Source organism: Camelus dromedarius, chromosome 8, assembly GCF_036321535.1.
Source record: "Camelus dromedarius isolate mCamDro1 chromosome 8, mCamDro1.pat, whole genome shotgun sequence".
Taxonomy (NCBI): Eukaryota; Metazoa; Chordata; class Mammalia; order Artiodactyla; family Camelidae; genus Camelus; species Camelus dromedarius.
The window spans coordinates 55,533,771-55,552,813 of NC_087443.1; the positions used below are offsets into that span (position 1 = coordinate 55,533,771).

Here is a 19,043-nt window from a genome sequence, read left to right on the forward strand (position 1 = left end):
TCATTCCTTCATGCTGTCACAGATTGACTCCAAACTGCACAAGCATCTCGCTTTCCTGTCACCTTGCAGGCTAGACAGATGGGAGACAGATTAGGAAGGCCTAATCATGAGAACTGATACTCATTTCATGCTACTGATGTGTCAGGTACTGTACATGACTAAAATTTCATTTCATCTTCACCCAAACCCTATCTTGTAGACTATTATTCTCTTTTCCATATGGGGAAATGGATGACCAGAAAAGTGTGTCCAGGTCACACAGCTACTAATGGATGGAGCCAGGATACAGACAAGCTCTGTCTTCAGATTCTGTTCTCTTAGCCACTGTGTTATATTGTTTGACTCTCCCCAGAATGGGAAAGGGCTTGCAATTAAGGCCCTATTCCAGGGTAACCAAGAGCATCAGAGGTCAGAAATTATGTCTTAGATATCTATGTATCCTTGCTGCCTAGGACACTGCCTGACATGTGATAGGAGATCAAAATGTTTGTCAAACTACTCCCTGTGCAATGGGACATCATCTCTCATACAGAATTAAATGAACCCTCTGCTTGTAGAGTCCTGCTTCTACTTTCAGGACAATTTAGAGAATTTTGCTGTCAGAGAGATCTTAATCAGAATTCTGGTTCTGCCATTTGGTAGCTTTGTAACCTTGTACAAAGGCACTTGACTTCTCTGAATCTTGAATCTCTAATCTGGAAAATGCAAAAAGTAGGTAAAAATAATACCTACTTTATGGCATTGTTATTCAGATGGTATAAAATAAATTTGCAATGCTAAACATACAGTAGGTATTTCATACATGTTATTATTATTGTTCCCTTACCCTTGTCTCCAAGTAGACCTTTATGAGAGGTCAACTACATGTTGGTTCCCAAATTAAAATAAATGAAGCAGTAATTGCAATTCAAAGTGGAGTAGCTGAAATCACACTGAATTAGAAAACGGGAAACCTGTCTTCTGGCTTTTGTTGCCTCTCAGTACCCAGCAGCTATGTAACTTTGGTCAAGTTACTTCACTTGTCTGGGCTTCCAAATCCATAGTTCAAATTAGAGAAACTATACCTCATATTAGAGTTGATCTCTCAAGTCTCTAGGACCCTCTTATAATCTGTATGTCTAATACTCTTAAAGAGATTGTGTTGAGGAAGTAATACCCTTGGCTTGATGATTTTTAAATAACTTATATGGGATAATAGAACACATTCATTATTAACTCATTTTAGTGTCGCATGTTGGTCATTCATTTGAAACTTTATGAAACATACTTCCAAAAAGCCATAGAAACTTGGTTATAGCTACGAAAGACTCAAACCCACCACCTAGCGGTGAAAAAAGGAAGTTTCAGGTGGCGATACAAAAATGTCTTGCCGTCACACGTGCAGGACGACTGTCCATAGCAATCTTTTATCTTGTGTTTGTCCAGTCCCCTCACCACTCAGGACAGTTTCATGCACACATAAATTCAATACTTTCTGACTCAATAGCTTCTTCATGTTCATTTGACTTACTCTTAAGCCAATGAATTATTGTAGACTCCTGAGAATTGTGGAAAATTATTGGTTTTAACATGGTGGAGGGGGCTGAAGGTACCTTTCTAGTCTCTTTCTATTCTCAAACCCCTCCTACCCAAGAGGCCCACCTAGTACACCTCTTTATGGATGGACACGCCATACCATAAGTGCTTGGTTCAGAAATCCAGGACCACAGCCTTTGAAAAGACAAAAATCAATACACCAATGGAATCCTTGATGTCAAGTATTTAACGACTTTGTTTTACCTACTACAGTAATTAAAATTAAGTCTTCAAATTAAAATTTAAATATCTAAAAGCAGGAATGCACCGTCCTTAATCTTAAATTCCTAAGGTGGGGGTCGAGGCTAGAATCCTAGGGTACTGGGCCTGTTAGTAAAGAGGGATCTACTTTCTGTTTTTAATTTTTGTTTTGCATTCAGCTCCTGCCCCAACCCCAACCCCTGCACGTTCTCCTTTTCCCTTTCCTTCTTTTTTCTCTTTTCTCTTTCTTTCCCAAATAACAGTTAAGTAATTAAGATCAGCATCATGTTTAAATGGAATAGGTAGTGCCCTGCGAGAGTGAATTATTCCAGGTTTTTGCCTAAAAATCCCCGTAGTTATCGAAAATATTTGAGTTCTTTCCTGAAATATTAAGCCATTTTCCTTTAATTATTGTTAATTAATACTTCTTTTGAAATACTATTCTTACTTTAGCCGAACTTAAACCCCTTTCCACACAACACAGGAGGGGTTCTGAACACACCAACTTGAGAATTTTGTCCGAGAGCAGCCTTCCTAGTAGAAACCTCCCACTTCTTTATTTAACTTAAAACTTAGTTTCAACTTTCTCTGGGTTTACGAGAGCCGGCTATCTTTGAATGACTTAATAAAATATATCCTTCTCACCTCTGAAAACTTTAGGACTCAGTGCCTCAACGGGCATCTGGGCATTTATTCTTAATTCTGCTTCTTAGGCTCCTGGAAGGAGCAGTTTCGACCTAGAAGTTCAGAGAAGCAGTTACCACAGAACTTGCAACAGTTGGTGTCGGGCGACAAGGCAGGTTTGAAGTGATGGGGCTGGTTTAAAAAACAAAAAGCCCCAGGAAGGGAACGGAAAAGACAGCCATGGCCATGGGGCACAGCACGGCGACGGCGGCTCGGGGCCGGCAGGACTGAGCCAGGGCTGAGTCGCGGCCGTGGGAAGGCGCCTTTCTGGGCAGCCAGAGGCGGCAGCGGCCGCGAAACGCGGGGACCACAGGCCAGCTGGCCGCGCGGCGCGGCGCGCGAGGCGGGCGCGCGCCCAGACCGCCCCCAGGGCCACGCCGGGGCCAACGCGAGGTGAGGCCGGCCCTGCCCCCGCGCCGCCCCCGGCTGGAGGCGCGACGCCCAGGCCGCGGGTGCGTGCGCGGCCCCGGGCGACGCGGCTGGGCGTGCGCGGGGCCGCGGCGGAGGCAGGGCCGGGCGGGCGGCAGAAGATGGCGAGGGTGTGTAGGCGGCAGCAATGCTCAGTTGAGAGACGCGGCTTTCGGCAAGAACTGGACTCTTGGCGCCACAAGCTCATTCACTGTGTAGGTGAGACCTTACCCCTGCCGCCTCTAGCCCTCGGGCCGCCCCGCCGCTGGCCGCCCCAGACGAGGGAGGGAGCCGGGGCAGAGCATTTGCTGCCCCGGCCCGCCCGCCCTCTTTGGCTCGGGCGTCCCCCTCCCCCACCCCCCGGAGTGCGGGCGCGCGCGACCTCCGGGCGGGCTCTCCCGGCTGGGGCCTGAGCGCGTTCGCGCCGGTCCCTCCCCTCCGCGCGCCCTCCCTGGGGCGGGCTCTCGGGCCGGAGCGCGTGCCCTTCCCCTCCCTCCTTTAGTCCCCTTTTCCCTCACCCTTTCCATTCCCCTCTCCCTCCCTCCTTGCCCGGCTGCCCGGCGCCGCCGCTGGCTTATTGTGGAGACTCGCCCGGCGGCACTGCCACTTGACCGGAGGCGCGCCGCCGCCGGTCCCGCCGAGCCTAGCGCGGGGTTGGAGGCGGGGCGCTTGCTGGGCCGTAGTTCGGCCCCCCTACTCGGCTCTGACCGGCGCCTTCCGCGTCCCGCGCCGCCCCTCCCCCACGCGTGGCGGCGGCGCGCGCCCCTGTCCCCGCGTGCACGCGCGGCGGGCGGCGGGCGGGCGCCCGGCGCTCGGGCGTGTGCGAGGCGTGAGGTGGAGATGGGGGCGGAGGGAGCTGGAGCTGTCACAGGCCCCGGGTCCGCCTGACCGAGCCAAGTGGGGTGTCATGGCCGCGGGGGGCAGCGGCTGCACTTCCTCTGCGGGCGGCGGCGGCGGCAGCGGCCGGGGAGTTAATCCTCGACGCTCGGGTCGGTGTGTGTGTATTTGTGTTCGGTGTGTGCGCGGCGGGAGGAAGCGGGGGTGGGACCGGGTCCCAACGAGAAGCTGGAGCAGGGGTCGCTCTTGTCCCCTCCGGGGATTTGCCGGAGCCGCCGCCTCGCCGAGAGTCCCGTCCGCCCCCCGCCTCCCGGACCTCGGGCCGCTTCGGGTGGCCTTTTCCCCGCGGGCAGGAGGGAGTGTGGACAGGGGCGTCCCGGGAGGGGCCGTGCGGCAGAGCTGCGCCTCTCACACTGTGTGTTTTGTCTGTTTTTCTCTCCCAAGGTCCCGTTTCCCTCTGTGCGGCGGCCGGCGGGACCATAAGGGCTTAACTCATATATTTAACCCCCCTCCAAAAAGTAAGTGGCCCGTGTGGTGTCTCCGCTCCGCCCGCCGCCCCTTAGCCCCAGTCGGTCCTGTGTCTGACTCTCCTGTCCTCCAGCATTGTTATTTCCCCATCTTTGCTTTAGTGCTGCTGATCTGTGGGGAAATGCTCTCTCGTCGTCCTCCGTCCCCCACGCCCAGTCCTCGGGGAGGCCCAGAATTCCAACCCCTCCCACCCCTACCCCACCGTGGGGAATATTCTTGGGAACCAGGTCTTCCCGTGCATAATCTAGGAGATTCCGTTCGCTTGGGCCCCTCATCCCCTCCTTCCCGACAGGGTTTCGTTGGAAGGAATTATGCAAATCCTGCTTTCTGGTGTCCATTCAGCGGCAATTTCATGCGGTGAGAAGTTCTCTTTGTTGTGCGAGGGGGAGAACAGACACTGATTTAATAGACATATCTGTTGGGGGGAAGGGTGGAGGGGGTGTGGAGAAGCTCAGTTTGGAAGAATTACAGCACTTGGTTAGCTCAGTGTCTTTGTGTTTGAGCTTTCTGGCTTGACAGGAGGGTATGCCCTTTACAATGTCCCACAAGAGATGTTTTCTGTAATAGATTAAAAAACAAAATTGAAACTTCAAACAAGTGAAAAATAAGGCAACCTTTACTTGGAGAATATAAACCTTTCCATTTATGTGGTGTTTCGTTATGAAAATGTATGTGAATTTTAAGACTTTCGATTGTAGTAACATCAAAATAAATACAGGCAACAATGCTTTGGTATCTGATATAACTTTGATTGTCCAAAGGTTAAAAGTACATTTTAAAAATATACTTGTTTATGTATAACAATAGTAAAGGCATAAATCCATTTTTTGGTATAATTTGTCTTGTGTATATATTTTAAAATTTCCCTCCTGCCAATCCAAGCCCAGCTCTGCCCTCCAGGAATCAGCCTTTTGGTAATCAGTTATCATTTACTCTGTCTCTACTTGTTTTATTTTTTTTTTCAAATCTATAATACGTTTGCTTTAGCGTTTTTTGAATTATGTTATTTGTAATCATCATATAAAAGATCTTGTAAAGGCATGTAGGAGGTTTTGAGAAGCATGAAATTAATGAGTTTTCAGAAGTGTGAGTTAATACAAAATCTTGAAATTATTTTGAAGAATTTAGTTCTTGTATTTGTTTCACTTTTTAAATGATTCTTTTCAGTAGGGCTTTTTAGTTTTTAAAGGATTTTGAAATTGACAGCTATAACCTTATAGATTTCTCAAGTTACTGTTGCTTTAGTTTGTTTAGATGGTTGTTTATCTTATTCTAATTCTGTTTGCTCTAAATTCTTGGTTTCTACCTCAGTCCCCCATTTTATCAGTCATTGGTTAGTGTTAGTGGTTAAGTTACTGTGGCTACACGAGGTTTTTTGACTATTAAAACCCTTCTGTAAATATGTGAGTTGAATATCAAATTTTAGATTCATTTTTTTGAGAGAGGGTTTTAATTTGGTGTTCACTTTTCTAAAAGCATACTTTTAACTCCAAATTTCCACTCTCCAGGTAGTAAAGTTCAGGAGATTATTTAGAGTCCATAGTGCAGATCGGTATTTTAATCTGAGCAGTAATTTATAGTTGATAGTCTCCCAACTAAAATCAATTAGGTCTCATATTTTCCCTTTTATCATATGTGATTTTGTTCTTTAACAAGAGGGTTCCAAGTAAATCAGTTGTAATGTTAACTTTCTATATGTAAGAGAGCTGGCAATGATCCTTATTTATGTACAATCCAAAAGGCAACTTTGTCATTAGCATATGTAATAATTCCTTTTATTTTAATGGGATTGGTTCTGAACAGTTAACCTTCTATTTGATTCCCTTGACTGATTATCTTAATGCTTTAGGGTCATTGGTTTATGAATGATACTTAATTTGTAGCAGTCTTTCGATTAAAAGTGAATTCTCACTCATTTCCAAAATCTAATTCTCCCTTCTACTTTTCTTTGGAGGGAAGTGGCGGTCAGGATTGTGGAGGTGCATATGGAGATGTTGGTGTTTCCATTATTAGGTTTTAGTTGAATTTGAGTTAGCAGGTTCAGACAGTGATTATGATCAAGACGGATATTTGGTAACCAGGTGATTATTGAGGCATCCTCTGGGACTGGGATGGTCGTTCATTCCAGGAAGATTGAGGTTCTCTCTGCTGCCTGATATGATGTAACCTATTGCTTGGCTGCTCTTCATACTACTATATTCTCAAAAAGCTTTTCCCAGTGTATGGAAAGTTGTGATGATTTCAGCTTAGCTCTAGCTTGGCCAAAAAAGGATAGCAGGTTGAGTCTGACTTAAGAGTTATTTCCAATTGCGCTAATTCCCTCAAATGTGCTTATAATTGGAGCAATTTTAGGAAGCCTGTGAATAATGCCATTTTTTTTTTATCCTTATTGGGCTGCACAGGATGGCATGGAATTTCTTCCAGAGTGAGAATTAGGTATTCATTGTCTGTGAGGACTTGCCACTTCTGAGTACTTGCCTAATTACTTAGCTACTTGTATTAGTGCTGTTTTTAGGATAAAAAAGCAGTTAGGTAAATGCATACTTACTTCATTTAGATATATACTAAGCATCTGCCTTATATCAGGCATTGTGGGCGAACAGAGATATTGGGGACTAACCTTCAGGAACTTATAGTCCTTAGAAAAAATATAGTGTATTCAGCACAAGGCAAAATGTACCATACAATGGTACAAGGAAGTGCTGGGGATGTTTAGAAGTGAAAGAAATTGCTTGAGATGATGAAAGGAGGCTTCATGAAGAAGGTGGCAGATTTTTGCTTCATTTTGATGAAAATGGAAAAAGCATTCCTGTCATGTGAAACAAATAAGCAACAATGCAAAATGACAAGAATGAGTTAGAGATGATTCAGAGATAGCTAGTTGGATTTTCTAATGTAAGTTAAAAAGTGGAGTCTCTTTGTTAGGCAACTTGGGATTTTCAACACACATCTCTCCTTAGCTCAGGGGAGGAATGTTTTTTAAAAATTCCATTGTAAAACTCTACAATAATGACAAATTTTTAAAAAAATCCCCTTACAGAGGCTATTGTCATCCACAATAGCATCTCTTCTTAAGTAAGCTCATTTGGAGGCTGTATCTTATTCTATTGCACAAAAGTCATAATTGGAATTGCCTAAAATCAGTGGCATATTCATTCTTTGAATACCCTTAATGGCAAATTTTTATCCTTAGAGGTTGAATTTGGTATTTGGAAACTGTGAAATATTTTCTATGGCAAATAAAGGTGTATATGTAAAATAGTGAGATTTGTTTTCTTTCCTGGTTTGCGAACTGGGCCTGCAAGCTCAGCAAAGAAGCTTGATTTGTTTTAATGTACCTCTGAACTCCTCTCTTGTTTCGTATTTCCTTTATGTGTACCCATCTGCTGAACAGAATCTGGATATTGGGTAGACGTGAATGAATAAAGCTGTTATTTTTTAAGTTAAAGACCTACCATCACTACTTTCCAAATTATCTTTACTCTATTTGCAAACATTTAAAAAATCTTTTTACTGTTCCTTACACTTGCACGTTGCTTTGGGGATAATTCCATTGTGAACTACTAGCTAATTTTATTAACTGTCTTTTGTATGCAGGAAGTATCCCAAGTCCAGTGGCCCATACCCTGAATTTTTTTCTTTTTTTAAATTGAGATGTCATTTACATATCAAAATTCGCTCTCAACGTATACAATTTAGTAGTTTTTAGTTTATTCACAAGGTTGTGCAAACATCATTATCTAAATCTATAACACTTTCATATCCAAAAAAGAAGCCCTGTACCTATTAGAAGTCATTTCTCATTCCTCCTATGACCCAGTCCTTGGAAACCTTTAATCTACTTTCTGTTTCTGTGGATTTGCCTATTTTGGACATGTCATATAAATGTAATCATATTATATGTGCCCTTTTGTTTCTGGCTTCTTCACATGTTTTTAAGGCTCATCCATGTAGTAGCATGTATCATCGCCTTATTGCTTTTTATGGCTAAATAATATTGCATTGTATGGACATACTACATTTTGTATATCCATTTATCAGTTGTCAGACATTTGAGTTGTTTCCACTTTTTGCCTATTATGAATAATACTGCTGTGAATGTTAGTGCTTTATTTGTGTGGACGTTTGTTTTCACCTTTTTTTGGGGGGGGGATGCTTAAGAATGAAATTACTGGGTCATATAATAACTTAACTTTCTGAGGAATGGCCAAACTGTTTTCCAAAAGCAGCTGCAATATTTTATATTCCCACCAGCGTTGTATAAGAATTTCAGTGTCTCCACACCCTTGTCTGCACTTGTTATTGTCTGTCTTTTTTGATTGTAGCCATCCTGGTGAGTAGGTATGAAGTAGTATCTCATGTGGTTTTGATTTGCATTTCCTTAATGACCACTGAGTTCAAGCGTCTTTTCTTGTGCTTGTTGACCATTTGTGTATCTTCCTTGAAGAAATGTCTGTTCAGTTCCTTTGCCCATTGTTATTTGTCTCTTTAATTATTGAGTTGTAAGAGTAAATTTTAGATACTAGATCCCTATCAATATATGATTTGCAAACATTTTTTTCTCATAATACTCTCAGTTTGAGAATCATTACAGATTAGAAGATAATCTGCAGTATATTTTGTGAAGGGAAAAATGAATATGGTAATAGAGTAGTCAGAATGAACTACAATTACTTAGGAAATGCTTCTTTTAACATCCTTTTCTATGAATCATTAAAATTGTTATTTGATGGAGTTTTGTAATAACACAGATATACTTTGCTATCCAAGCCTTCTAAGTTCTTGTTATCCAAATCTTCTTTTATAGTGAGTGTTCATATTTTAAGTTCAAATAACATAAAACTCATTATCTGAATCTGTTCTATGCCTGAATTTTGAATAGTGAATAACAAAAGCCTGGGTGGAAAGGGTTATCTTTACTCAATGTAGACATATTGTCTGAATCTGGTCTGATTCTAGTATTCATGATGTTACCATCTTACATATGCATAACACATTTTATATTTTTTAGAAAACTTTCATATTATTTTATTGTCTTTATTTAGAAATGTAGAAAGATAAAGATGGGTATTAAAAAACAATTGGTCAGTTGGGAAATATTGAGTAATAACTCCTGTTAAAATAATCAGGGTATTTCCCTTAGCATAAATGCATCCCTCTTATCCACAGAAATAATTTTATGATATTTAAGTGTTTGAAATAGTTACCTGACTTTTCATGTAAAAGTAAAACACAGAATTGAACTCTTCCAGCAGACTTTTTAACTTAATTTGTTCCAATTGCTCTGTGAAATTGCAGTGTAGTTTTCTACATCTGTTATGATGATACATATCCAGACTGACTTTGGGTTAGAAGATGTGAACACCAATATTATTTCCCTTGAGAATTATTCTTACTGGAAAAACTTGTATGATGAGCATTTTCATTCTGATTGATAATACTAGAAGTCTGTGACTGTTATTCAGTCTCATGATTAGCTTATTTTTGATAAGATCGGAATCATTTTATCATCATTATTAATAAATGATTATTGTATATATTTCTCTTACTAGTTGACTTTTTAGAATTTTCCAGAGAGTAAAGGCACGTTCTCCCTCTCCTAAACTCCCAATATATATGAGAAGAAAAATAATTTTAAAGGATCTACAGGGTGTATCTTTAATTTCATTCCCTACGTGTTAAAATATGAATTTACTACAAAAAAAAATTCATGTTATAACAGAATTCATCTCTGATATAATATAGGAAACCAGCTCCAATGGTACTTTTTAGAATTACTGGTTTATACAAATTTCAAAAATATGTGTACAACGTGTGTAGAGAAAGGAATTGGTGAATTTGTTAAACTAAGACATGCTTATGTTCAGTTTGATGCTCTTGTTTTTCACATTTTTAAAAATTATCCCCAGTACATTGGTATTTGTGGGTTTTTACTTGAATGCTTCCCTTCTTCCCAATCAATGTAGGCATATTTTCTAGATCATTTGTGAGTATTTACCTCTATAACTACCTACAGGATATTCCCCAGTTCTCTTGTACCTTTCTTACATCTTTTAGATATGTGATTTATGAAAGGTAGAAGGGATATTATAACTTGCCCAACCATATTAATTAAAGGGAAAGGAATTTTTTTTTAATATTTCATTTTGAAAAAATTTAAACATACACAAAAGTAGAAAGAATAGTTTAGTGAACACCCGGCTACATCAGCTAATTGCATTCCCACTAAATTATTTTGAAGGAAAATCCCAGACTTCATATTTAGTATGCAGTCTTTTTGTAACCTTCTTATATAATACTGTGTCCCTCTTCCCACCTCCCATCCCCATCAGGTGGTTCATAAATTTAAAGAAATAAGATATCTGAATATGGAAAAGACAGGTTTTTGTTTTATTAATAAAAACAAGCTTAAAAGCTTCTATGTTGAGTATTTTTTATGTGCCAGAGAAGATCCCTTTGATATTAATATCTGTTTTACAGGTGGAGAAACAGATTTGGAAAGATTAAGGGTTTCATTTATGGCCACTCAGCTAAAGAGTGGTAGATCTGAGACGGGAATTCAAAAGCCTGTGCTGTAAAACATGAAAGCCTATGCCCTTCTTTTAGACTTTCCTATTTGGTTCCACCAAGTTGCCTGTCTTTGTTTCTGACTCCTGATAGTTTACTTGATTTATATTACATTAAAGAATTCTGGTGTCTCTACTTATAATCTTACCATAAGTAGTAACATAATTCCCTGGCCTAGAATGCCTTGCCCCATTCTCTTTAGTGTTATGGTCCAATTTGTCTTTCCTTTTTCTTCTCAAATGTTTTAGTTTTGTCAGAGCTAAATAGGCTTTTGAGTTGAATGTTTCCACTGGCTTAGTTTCCTTCATATATTGCTAGACTGGCCTCCTTTCACCATTGGCTGAGATCTGAGCATAGGCTTAGAAGAGGAGAGACAGGAAAGGATATCCAAGTTATTCCAGGTCTTAAGCTTGGTGAGCCTTCCACATGGACCAGCTTAGTTCACAGGGCACTTTGACGTTTGTAACAAAAGCCTTATAGTAACAGTGTGTAGGTGCCTGGCCTTTTCTTCTATTCTTAATCCTTCCCAGAGACCTCAAGGGGGGTGGGAGGAGTGAACAGTAAAGCAGATTGAGTTCAAGATTCAGGATTCCTGGAATTTAACCAAATGCCTTCTCAGTTTTAACTTTCTGACTGTGACTTTGATTTGGCACTTGGCAATAAATGTTTCAAAATGTGTGATGAAAAGGGACATTGCTGAGTCGTGTATAATGACTGAGAAGGGGAAGGAGTGATTGACAAATTTTAAAAAATTATACCATATTTTGGTAATTATATCACTGGTCTTAGACTAATGCTTCGTCAGTAGATACAGGAAGATGTTGTGACAAAGGTAATAGGGAGAAATTCCTATCAAGTTAAAATGGGAGCTCCTTGCCTTCACTAAGAATAAAAAAGTGAGCAGAACAAAAATGTTTGTGAATATGTGCCTGTGTTGAAATGTGAATTGCATGATTAATGGTATGAATACTTACTAGTCCCATCATCATATGTGTTAGGTTATGTGAATTTTCATTCAGCTATTAAGGAAGCAGATGAAGTTTATCTTGTATAAATGAGCATTGATTCAGTTTATGTGATCACAATAGAACGATACTTTAATTATGGATGGGCAATAAGTCTATAAATCTTCGGGAATAGTTACTGAAAAAAACCTTTAAGCTGGTCATTTTTCTGTGAGTGAGTAATACAGTTATTTTAAATGATTTAATTAATATATTACCTGTGTTCAATGATCAGTATACTAAAATTTTACTTATTGTTTACCTATTGGAAACGTATAATCTTTAGCAGTATTTTTATAATGCTTAATATGTTAGATACCCTGTCTAGATCTGCTTTTTGTTTTGGAGAGAGAATACATCAGGATAAAAATAATGAAATAATACAGATTCATTTCCAACAATTTTTTGAAAGGTACTGGACTTTTGCTGCTTTCAGACTTTTCAAAAGGAGGTATGATTAAAGTGATAAAGCCGTTTTCCATAAGAGACTTGTACAACCAATATTGATTTGTGGATGCATACATTTTCTGTGTATTTATTAAAATAGATTTTGGCATGTTAAAAGACATACAAAGAGTCAGGTCCACATATATCTATTAAAAATAGTTTCAAGAACCATGGCTTATGGCTACTAATGTACAATCTTATCTAATAGATAATTTCCCCTTTGGCCCCTCTCTCTTTTGGCAGAGAACCTTGTTTAATTTTATGTAACATACCCAAATCAAAGATTATTACATTTTATTGGTGAAGGACAATGGTACATTCATATATGGGGTAAAGATAAAGAAGAGAAACTAGAATTTTCCACATTAGGTTAGAAGACTTTAGGTAGGAATTATCAGAAGCTGTAAATCTGTGTGGGACTTAATTTTTCTTTAAAAAGAAAAAAAAGTAGGCCGCATAGGTGATAGTCCAACCTGAATGAGTTGTTTAGGTCAGGACTGTTAAACCATTAAGAAGATTGAATTATCCACAGATTTTGATCTTTTAAAAACAAGAGAATAAATTAATGGAGAAGAGTATTCTAATATAATTCCACTGATAAAGAAATGAACTGACATTGTAGCAAGGAGAAAGGACCAGAGATGTTGATGACCCACACAATTTTTGCCTTTTTTTCTTTTCCTGAGGACTTAAACTTTATTTTAGAAAAATCAGAAGGTTCACTCCTGTTAAATGATGAATAAATATGTATTACCTCTCAGACATTCCATGGTAGAAATTATTTCTTAAAATCATATGAAGATGTTTAGGTAAAATACTTTGAGTAAACTTTTAGTAACCTAAGTTAGCCAATCCATATTTTGTCAGATATTCTTTAACAAGTAATTAGAGAAAGAAAAACAAAACAAGACAAAAAAGTAATCAAGTAATCCAGAGGAAATCAACTGATTTGAGAAATACGAATATATATCCAGTTATAAGTAGAAAAGAAAGTAAAGAATAAAGGCTATATGAAGAAACAGGAAGGTTCTACTGTCAAGCCATGCTGCTGCTAATGTCTGGTTTTTGTGACTCAGAACAGAAGTATAAGCAGTCCTGATAATGATATTGTTGCTATTATATATAACTGAATTATGAAGTAAGCAGCACACTTTAAAACTTGATGCTGAAAGGATGCTTACTCAGCAAAATATACAGAATCTTCAGATGTTTGATACAATAATGTAGCCTAGGAATCTGCAAAGAATGTTCGTTCAGGAATGAGTTACTTGCTTTTGCATGATAAGGCTTTTCATTCATCTTTCTTTATGTAAATCCATTTTTTCTTTATACACTTTTTTTTGTCTCTGTGCATCTAAAATAAATTGATGTATGTTTGTAAATACATGGAATGAAAAGTAAACTGAATTAATTTTTAAAATAAACATATATTTTAGTCTGGGGAAACATATCTTCAGAAGCCCATGGAGATAAGAATAACTTTAGAAGTAGGAATAATGGTGGTCGTAGTTAAGGGAATGAAATTAACCATCCTGAATTCAGTTATGAAATACATTCAGTGTACTCTTTTTTAGTGAATATTTTTGGCTCTATTTGCAGCATTGTTAATTAAGTCCATCAGACAATTTTATTTTGATATAATGCAAATAGTTTTCTGGTTTTTGTCTATTTAAGAATTTTTAAAAACTTATGAGATGCAACCTTTGTTGAAATTAAACATTAGTTCTTTTTTTTTTCCTTTTTTTTTTTACACCAGCTTACATGAAAAACTTATGAACTTACAGAGAAAAGTACTTGACAAAAAAATTTAAACATAGGTTTGAATGCCTTTCAAATATTAACCATGTCTAGCTAACCCTTTAAAGATTGTATCTTGGTAGAATGGAAGAGGTTGCTAAATGTACTCTGCATTCAGAAGTTTAATTCCTCTCATCAATTCCTCAACTGTTAACCATATTTGGAGGCCCATTTTGGAAACACTTGCATATTAGAAGAACAACAAAATGTGGTTTTGAGTCAGACAGAGCTGAGTACAAATTTTATCTTCACACTTTACCAACAATGGAATGTAGAGAGAACTAATTGCAGTTTATTCTTATAGTAAATACTGTGTAGGAGGGTTGTGAGAATTGAGTAAAAGGCAAAGAATTTAATTTTTGCTTAATAAATAATAGATCATTTGAAAAAAATATCTGTTGAAGCTGATGCATAGAATTTGCTCTTTGGATATACTAAAATAAAAGTTTCTCTTAAATATTTTTATATATATAACAATTATTATTCTCTAGAATTTAAATTGTTTGATCTATCCAAAGCTTCTATGTATTTACAGCTTCTCTGTAATGGTTTGGGTGATGACATTTATGTATCATTAACATTATCACATTTATTGGTACATTCTACAAAACAGTAGCAAAAAATGCTCAATTTTTGTTTTTTTGCCAGCTAAGAACTACTACATGCTTTTTCTTAGGTAAAAAATAGTTGCATCTTAGGCAGTGGAATGGAGTGGGGAAAACCTAAGTAGTTCTGGTATAAGTATTACTACAACTGTCTGATTTTGAGCAAATACATCACTTAATCTCTGCATCTTGGTTTTTTTATCTGTAAAATAAGATGGTCTTGGAGAGCCTTCTAATTTCAGTATTTTGATATAAATTTTTGTGTTGATTTTCACTGTCGAATAGTTTTGGGAATGGTTGACATGAAATCCATCAGGAAATAGAATATTCATACTGTCTATAACAGGGCAGGAGAGCTAAACTGACTAATGTGCTCAAAGATGTTTGTCTTATAAAATATTCATGACAATAAAGACTGTTCACTTTATGTGCAAAGCACGATGTCTAAGGAATGGGCAACAGTTCCTCAAGCTCATGTAAAATACATAACTAAGTTTTCTCACTAAGAGCATTAGCTACATACTCAAAAAGTGAGAGAAACTTAGTCTCCTTTAGCTAATAATAGTTGTATCTACATTTCATATAAAATTATGTAAATGTATATTCTTTTGTGTATTCAATTTATTTAATTGAAAAAAATATTTACCCACTCCAGGCAACCACCAGTCTGTTCTCTGTACCTTTGAGGTTGGTTGGTTGGTTCATTCATTCATTCATTCATTCAATGTGTAACAGAGATTATATGGTATAGCATAATGCTAGCAAAGTCCATCCTTGTTGTCACAAATGGCAAGATTTCGTTCTTTTTTTATGGCTAAATAATTCATTCATACATCAGTGAACACTTAGGTTGTTTCCATATCTTGGCTATTGTAATGAACTTGGGGGTGCATACATATTTTTTAATTAGTATTTTGTTTTCTTCAAGTAAATACCCAGAAGTGGAATTGCTGGATCGTATGGTAATTCGATTTTTCTTTTTTTTTTTTTAGGAAACTTTATACTATTTTCCTCAGTGGCTGACCCATTTATATTCCAACTGACAATGGAAAAGTTTCCCTTTTTTAACATTCTTGCTGCTACTTGTTATTTCTTGTCTTTTTGCATATAGCCACTCTAACAGATGTACGGTGCTATCTTACTGGGATTTTGATTTGCATTTCCCTGGTGATTAATGGTGTAGATCATTTTTTCATGTACCTGTTGGCCATCTGTAGTATTTGGGAAAATGTCTGTTCAGATCTTCTGGCCACTCTTTAATCAAATTGTGGTGTGTTTGTTTGGTTGGTTGGTTGGTTTTTTGTATTGAGTTGTATGAGTTCTCTATATATTTTGGATATTAGCTCCTTATCAGATATGATTTGCAAGTATTTTCTCCCATTTGGTTGGTTGCCTTTTCATTTTGTTGATGGTTTCCTTTGCTGTACAGAAGCTTTTTAGTTTGATATAGTCCCACTTGTTTATTTCGCTTTTGTTACTTCTGCTTTTGATGATCAGATTCAAAAAAATCATCATTAAGACCTGTGTCATGGAGTATACTGCCAATGTTTTCTTCTAGGAGTTTATAAAATTATAGTTTCAGGTCTTACATCCATTTTGAGTGTATGGTAGTGGTCCAGTTTCATTCCTTTGAATGTGGATGGCAGTTTTTCTAACACTATTTATTGAAGAGACTGTCCTTTCCCCATTTGTTTATTTTAGGCTTCTTTGTCATAAATTAATTGGCCATATACGTGTGGGGTTTTTTCTGGGCTCTGTACTTTGTTCTGTTGATCAATATGTCTGTTTTTATGCCATTACCATACTGTTTAGTTACTAGAATTTTGTAATACAATTTGAAATCAGGGAATGTGATGCCCCCAGCTTTGTTCTTTTTTCCCAAGATTTCTTTGACTACATGGGATCTTTTATGGTTCCACACACATTTTAGAATTGTTTGTTCTATTTCTGTGAAAAATACTGTTAGAATTTTTAAAGGGATTACATTGAATCTGTATATTGCTAATTTCTCTTTCTTAGAGTTCATTATTAGTGTATAGAATCACAACAAATTTTTGTGTATTGATTTTTTTATTCTGCAGTTTTACTGAATTGTTTATTCTAATAGTCTGTTGATGGGGTCTTTAGGGTTTTCTATTTAAAATATCATGTCATCTGCAAGTAGTGACAGTTTTACTTCTTTCCAGTTCGGGTGCCTTTCATTTCTTTTTCTTGCCTCATTGCTCTGGCTAGGACTTCTAGTACTATGTTGAATAAAAGTGGTGGGAGTATACATCCTTGTCTTTTTCCTCAAAGCCTGCAGCTTTTCACTGCTAAATATGATGTTACCTGTGGGCTTGTCATATATGGCATCTATTATGTTGAGGTATGTTCCCTCTATACCTGCTTTGTTGAGAGTTTTTATCATAAATGGATGTTGAATTTTGTCAAATCTTTTTCTACATTTGTTGAGATGATCATATGATTTTTATCTTTCATTTTGTTAATGTGGTTTATCACACTGACTGATTTGAGGATGATCAGCCATCTTTGTATGTCTGGAAAAAAATCCCACTTGATTATGGTATATGTATTTTTATGTATTGTCTTTTTAATCTGGTTTGAATTCATGCTAATATTTTGTTGAGGATTTTTGCATCTTAGTTCATCAGGGATGTTGGCCTGTAATTTTCTTTCTTGTGACGTCCTTGTCTGGTTTTGTTATTGGGATAATGTTGGCCTTGTAAAATGATTTTGGAAGAGTTTCTCCTTCTCCTTTTGGGAAGAGTTTGAAAAGTATTGTTATTTATTCTTTGAATGTTTAGTAGAATTCATCAGTGAAGCTGTCTAATCCTGGACTTCTGTATGTTGGGAGGATTTTTTTATTACTGATTCAGCCTCCTTACTGGTAATCAACCTGTGCAGATGTTATAGTTCATTGTGATTTCAGTCTTCATAGGTTGTGTGTTTCTTGAGATCCATTTTTTTTATTATAGGTTGTCCAATTTGTTGGCATATAATTATTTATAATCTCTTATGACCCTTTGTATTTCTGTGGTATTGGTTGTAACATCTCTTTCATTTCTGACTTTATTTATCTGAGTCCTCTCTCTTTATCTCTTGGTGTGTCTAGCTAAAGGTTTGTCTATTTTGTTTATCTTTACGAAGAACCAGCTGTTGGTTTCATTGCTCTTTTGTACTATCTTTTTAGTCTGCATTTCAATTATCTCTTCTGTAACCTTTGTTATTTCCTTCCTTTTGCTAACCTTGGGTGTCTTTTTTTTTTTTTTTTTCTTTCTTTTCTTTTTTTTTTTTTTCCTTGTTCCTTGCATGTCAGGTTAGGTATTTGAGGGTTTTTTAGGTTTGCTTGTTATTTGAGGTAGGCATTTATTGCTGTGAGCTTCCCTCTTAGAACTGTTTTTGCTACATCCCATAAATTTTGGTATGTTACATTCCCATTTTCATTTGTCTCAAGGTATTTTTTGATTTCTCTTTTGATGTCTTATTTGAGCCATTGGTTATTTAGTAGCATGTTGTTTAATCTCCACATATTTATGAATTTATAAATTTTCTTCATGTAATTAATTTCCAGGTTTTTACCATTGTGATCAGAAAAGGTGCTTGCTATGGTCAGTCCTCTTAAATTTATTAAGACTTTTTTTTTGTGGCCTCACATGTGACCTATCTAGGAAAATATTTCATGTGCACTTGAGAAGAATGTGTATTCTGTAGCTTTTGGATGGAATATTCTGTAAATATCTGTTAAGTTTATCTGATCTAACATGTTTAAGGCTGATGTTCCCTTACTGATTTTCTGTCTGGATGATCTGTCCATTGATACAAGTGTGTTATTTAAGTCTCCTACTATTATTGTATTACTATGTCTCCCTTTGGGTCTGTTAATGTTTGTTTCATATGTTTAGGTCCTTCTGTGTTGAGTACATAAATGGTCACAGGTATATCTTCTTGTTGGATTGACTCCTTTATCATTATGTAATGCCCTTCTTTGTCTCTTATCAGTCTTTGTTTTAAAGTTGAGTTTGTCTGATATAACTACTCCAGCTTTCTTTTGGTTTCCATTTACATGGAGTATCTTTTTTATCCCTTCAGTTTCAGTCCATGTGTCTTTACATCTAAGCTGAGTGTCTTGTAGGGTCTGTTTTTTTTTAATTCATTCAGCCACTCCATGTCTTTTGATTGCAAATTTTAGTCCATTTACATTTAAAATAATTATTGTTAAGTATGTGCTTATTGCCGTTTTGTTCATTCTTTTCTGACTGTTTTCTGTTCCTTTCTTCCTTTTCAGTGTATGATTTTCTCTAGGGGCATGCTTATATTCCTTTCTGTTTATCTTTTGTGTATTTACTATAGGTGTTTGTTTTGTGGTTACCATGAGGCTTACATATAACAA

The 19,043-nt window shown here is 37.6% G+C and overlaps 1 protein-coding gene across 5 annotated transcripts in view; it reads left to right on the forward strand.

The window, feature by feature from the left end:
- Nucleotides 1-2,964: 2,964 nt before the first annotated feature.
- The window catches only part of LCOR (ligand dependent nuclear receptor corepressor), a 102,265-nt gene continuing 86,186 nt past the window's right edge, over nucleotides 2,965-19,043 (forward strand). For 3 of the 5 annotated variants that reach the window (XM_031461502.2, XM_064488308.1, XM_064488309.1), the window contains exon 1: nucleotides 2,965-3,087. In XM_031461502.2, the coding sequence (XP_031317362.2) occupies nucleotides 2,991-3,087 (97 nt within the window). In that variant the 5' untranslated portion in view covers nucleotides 2,965-2,990. Of the gene's footprint in view, nucleotides 3,088-4,149; nucleotides 4,224-19,043 lie in introns of all 5 variants that reach the window. The other 2 variants (XM_031461509.2, XM_031461510.2) reach the window with 2 other exon arrangements.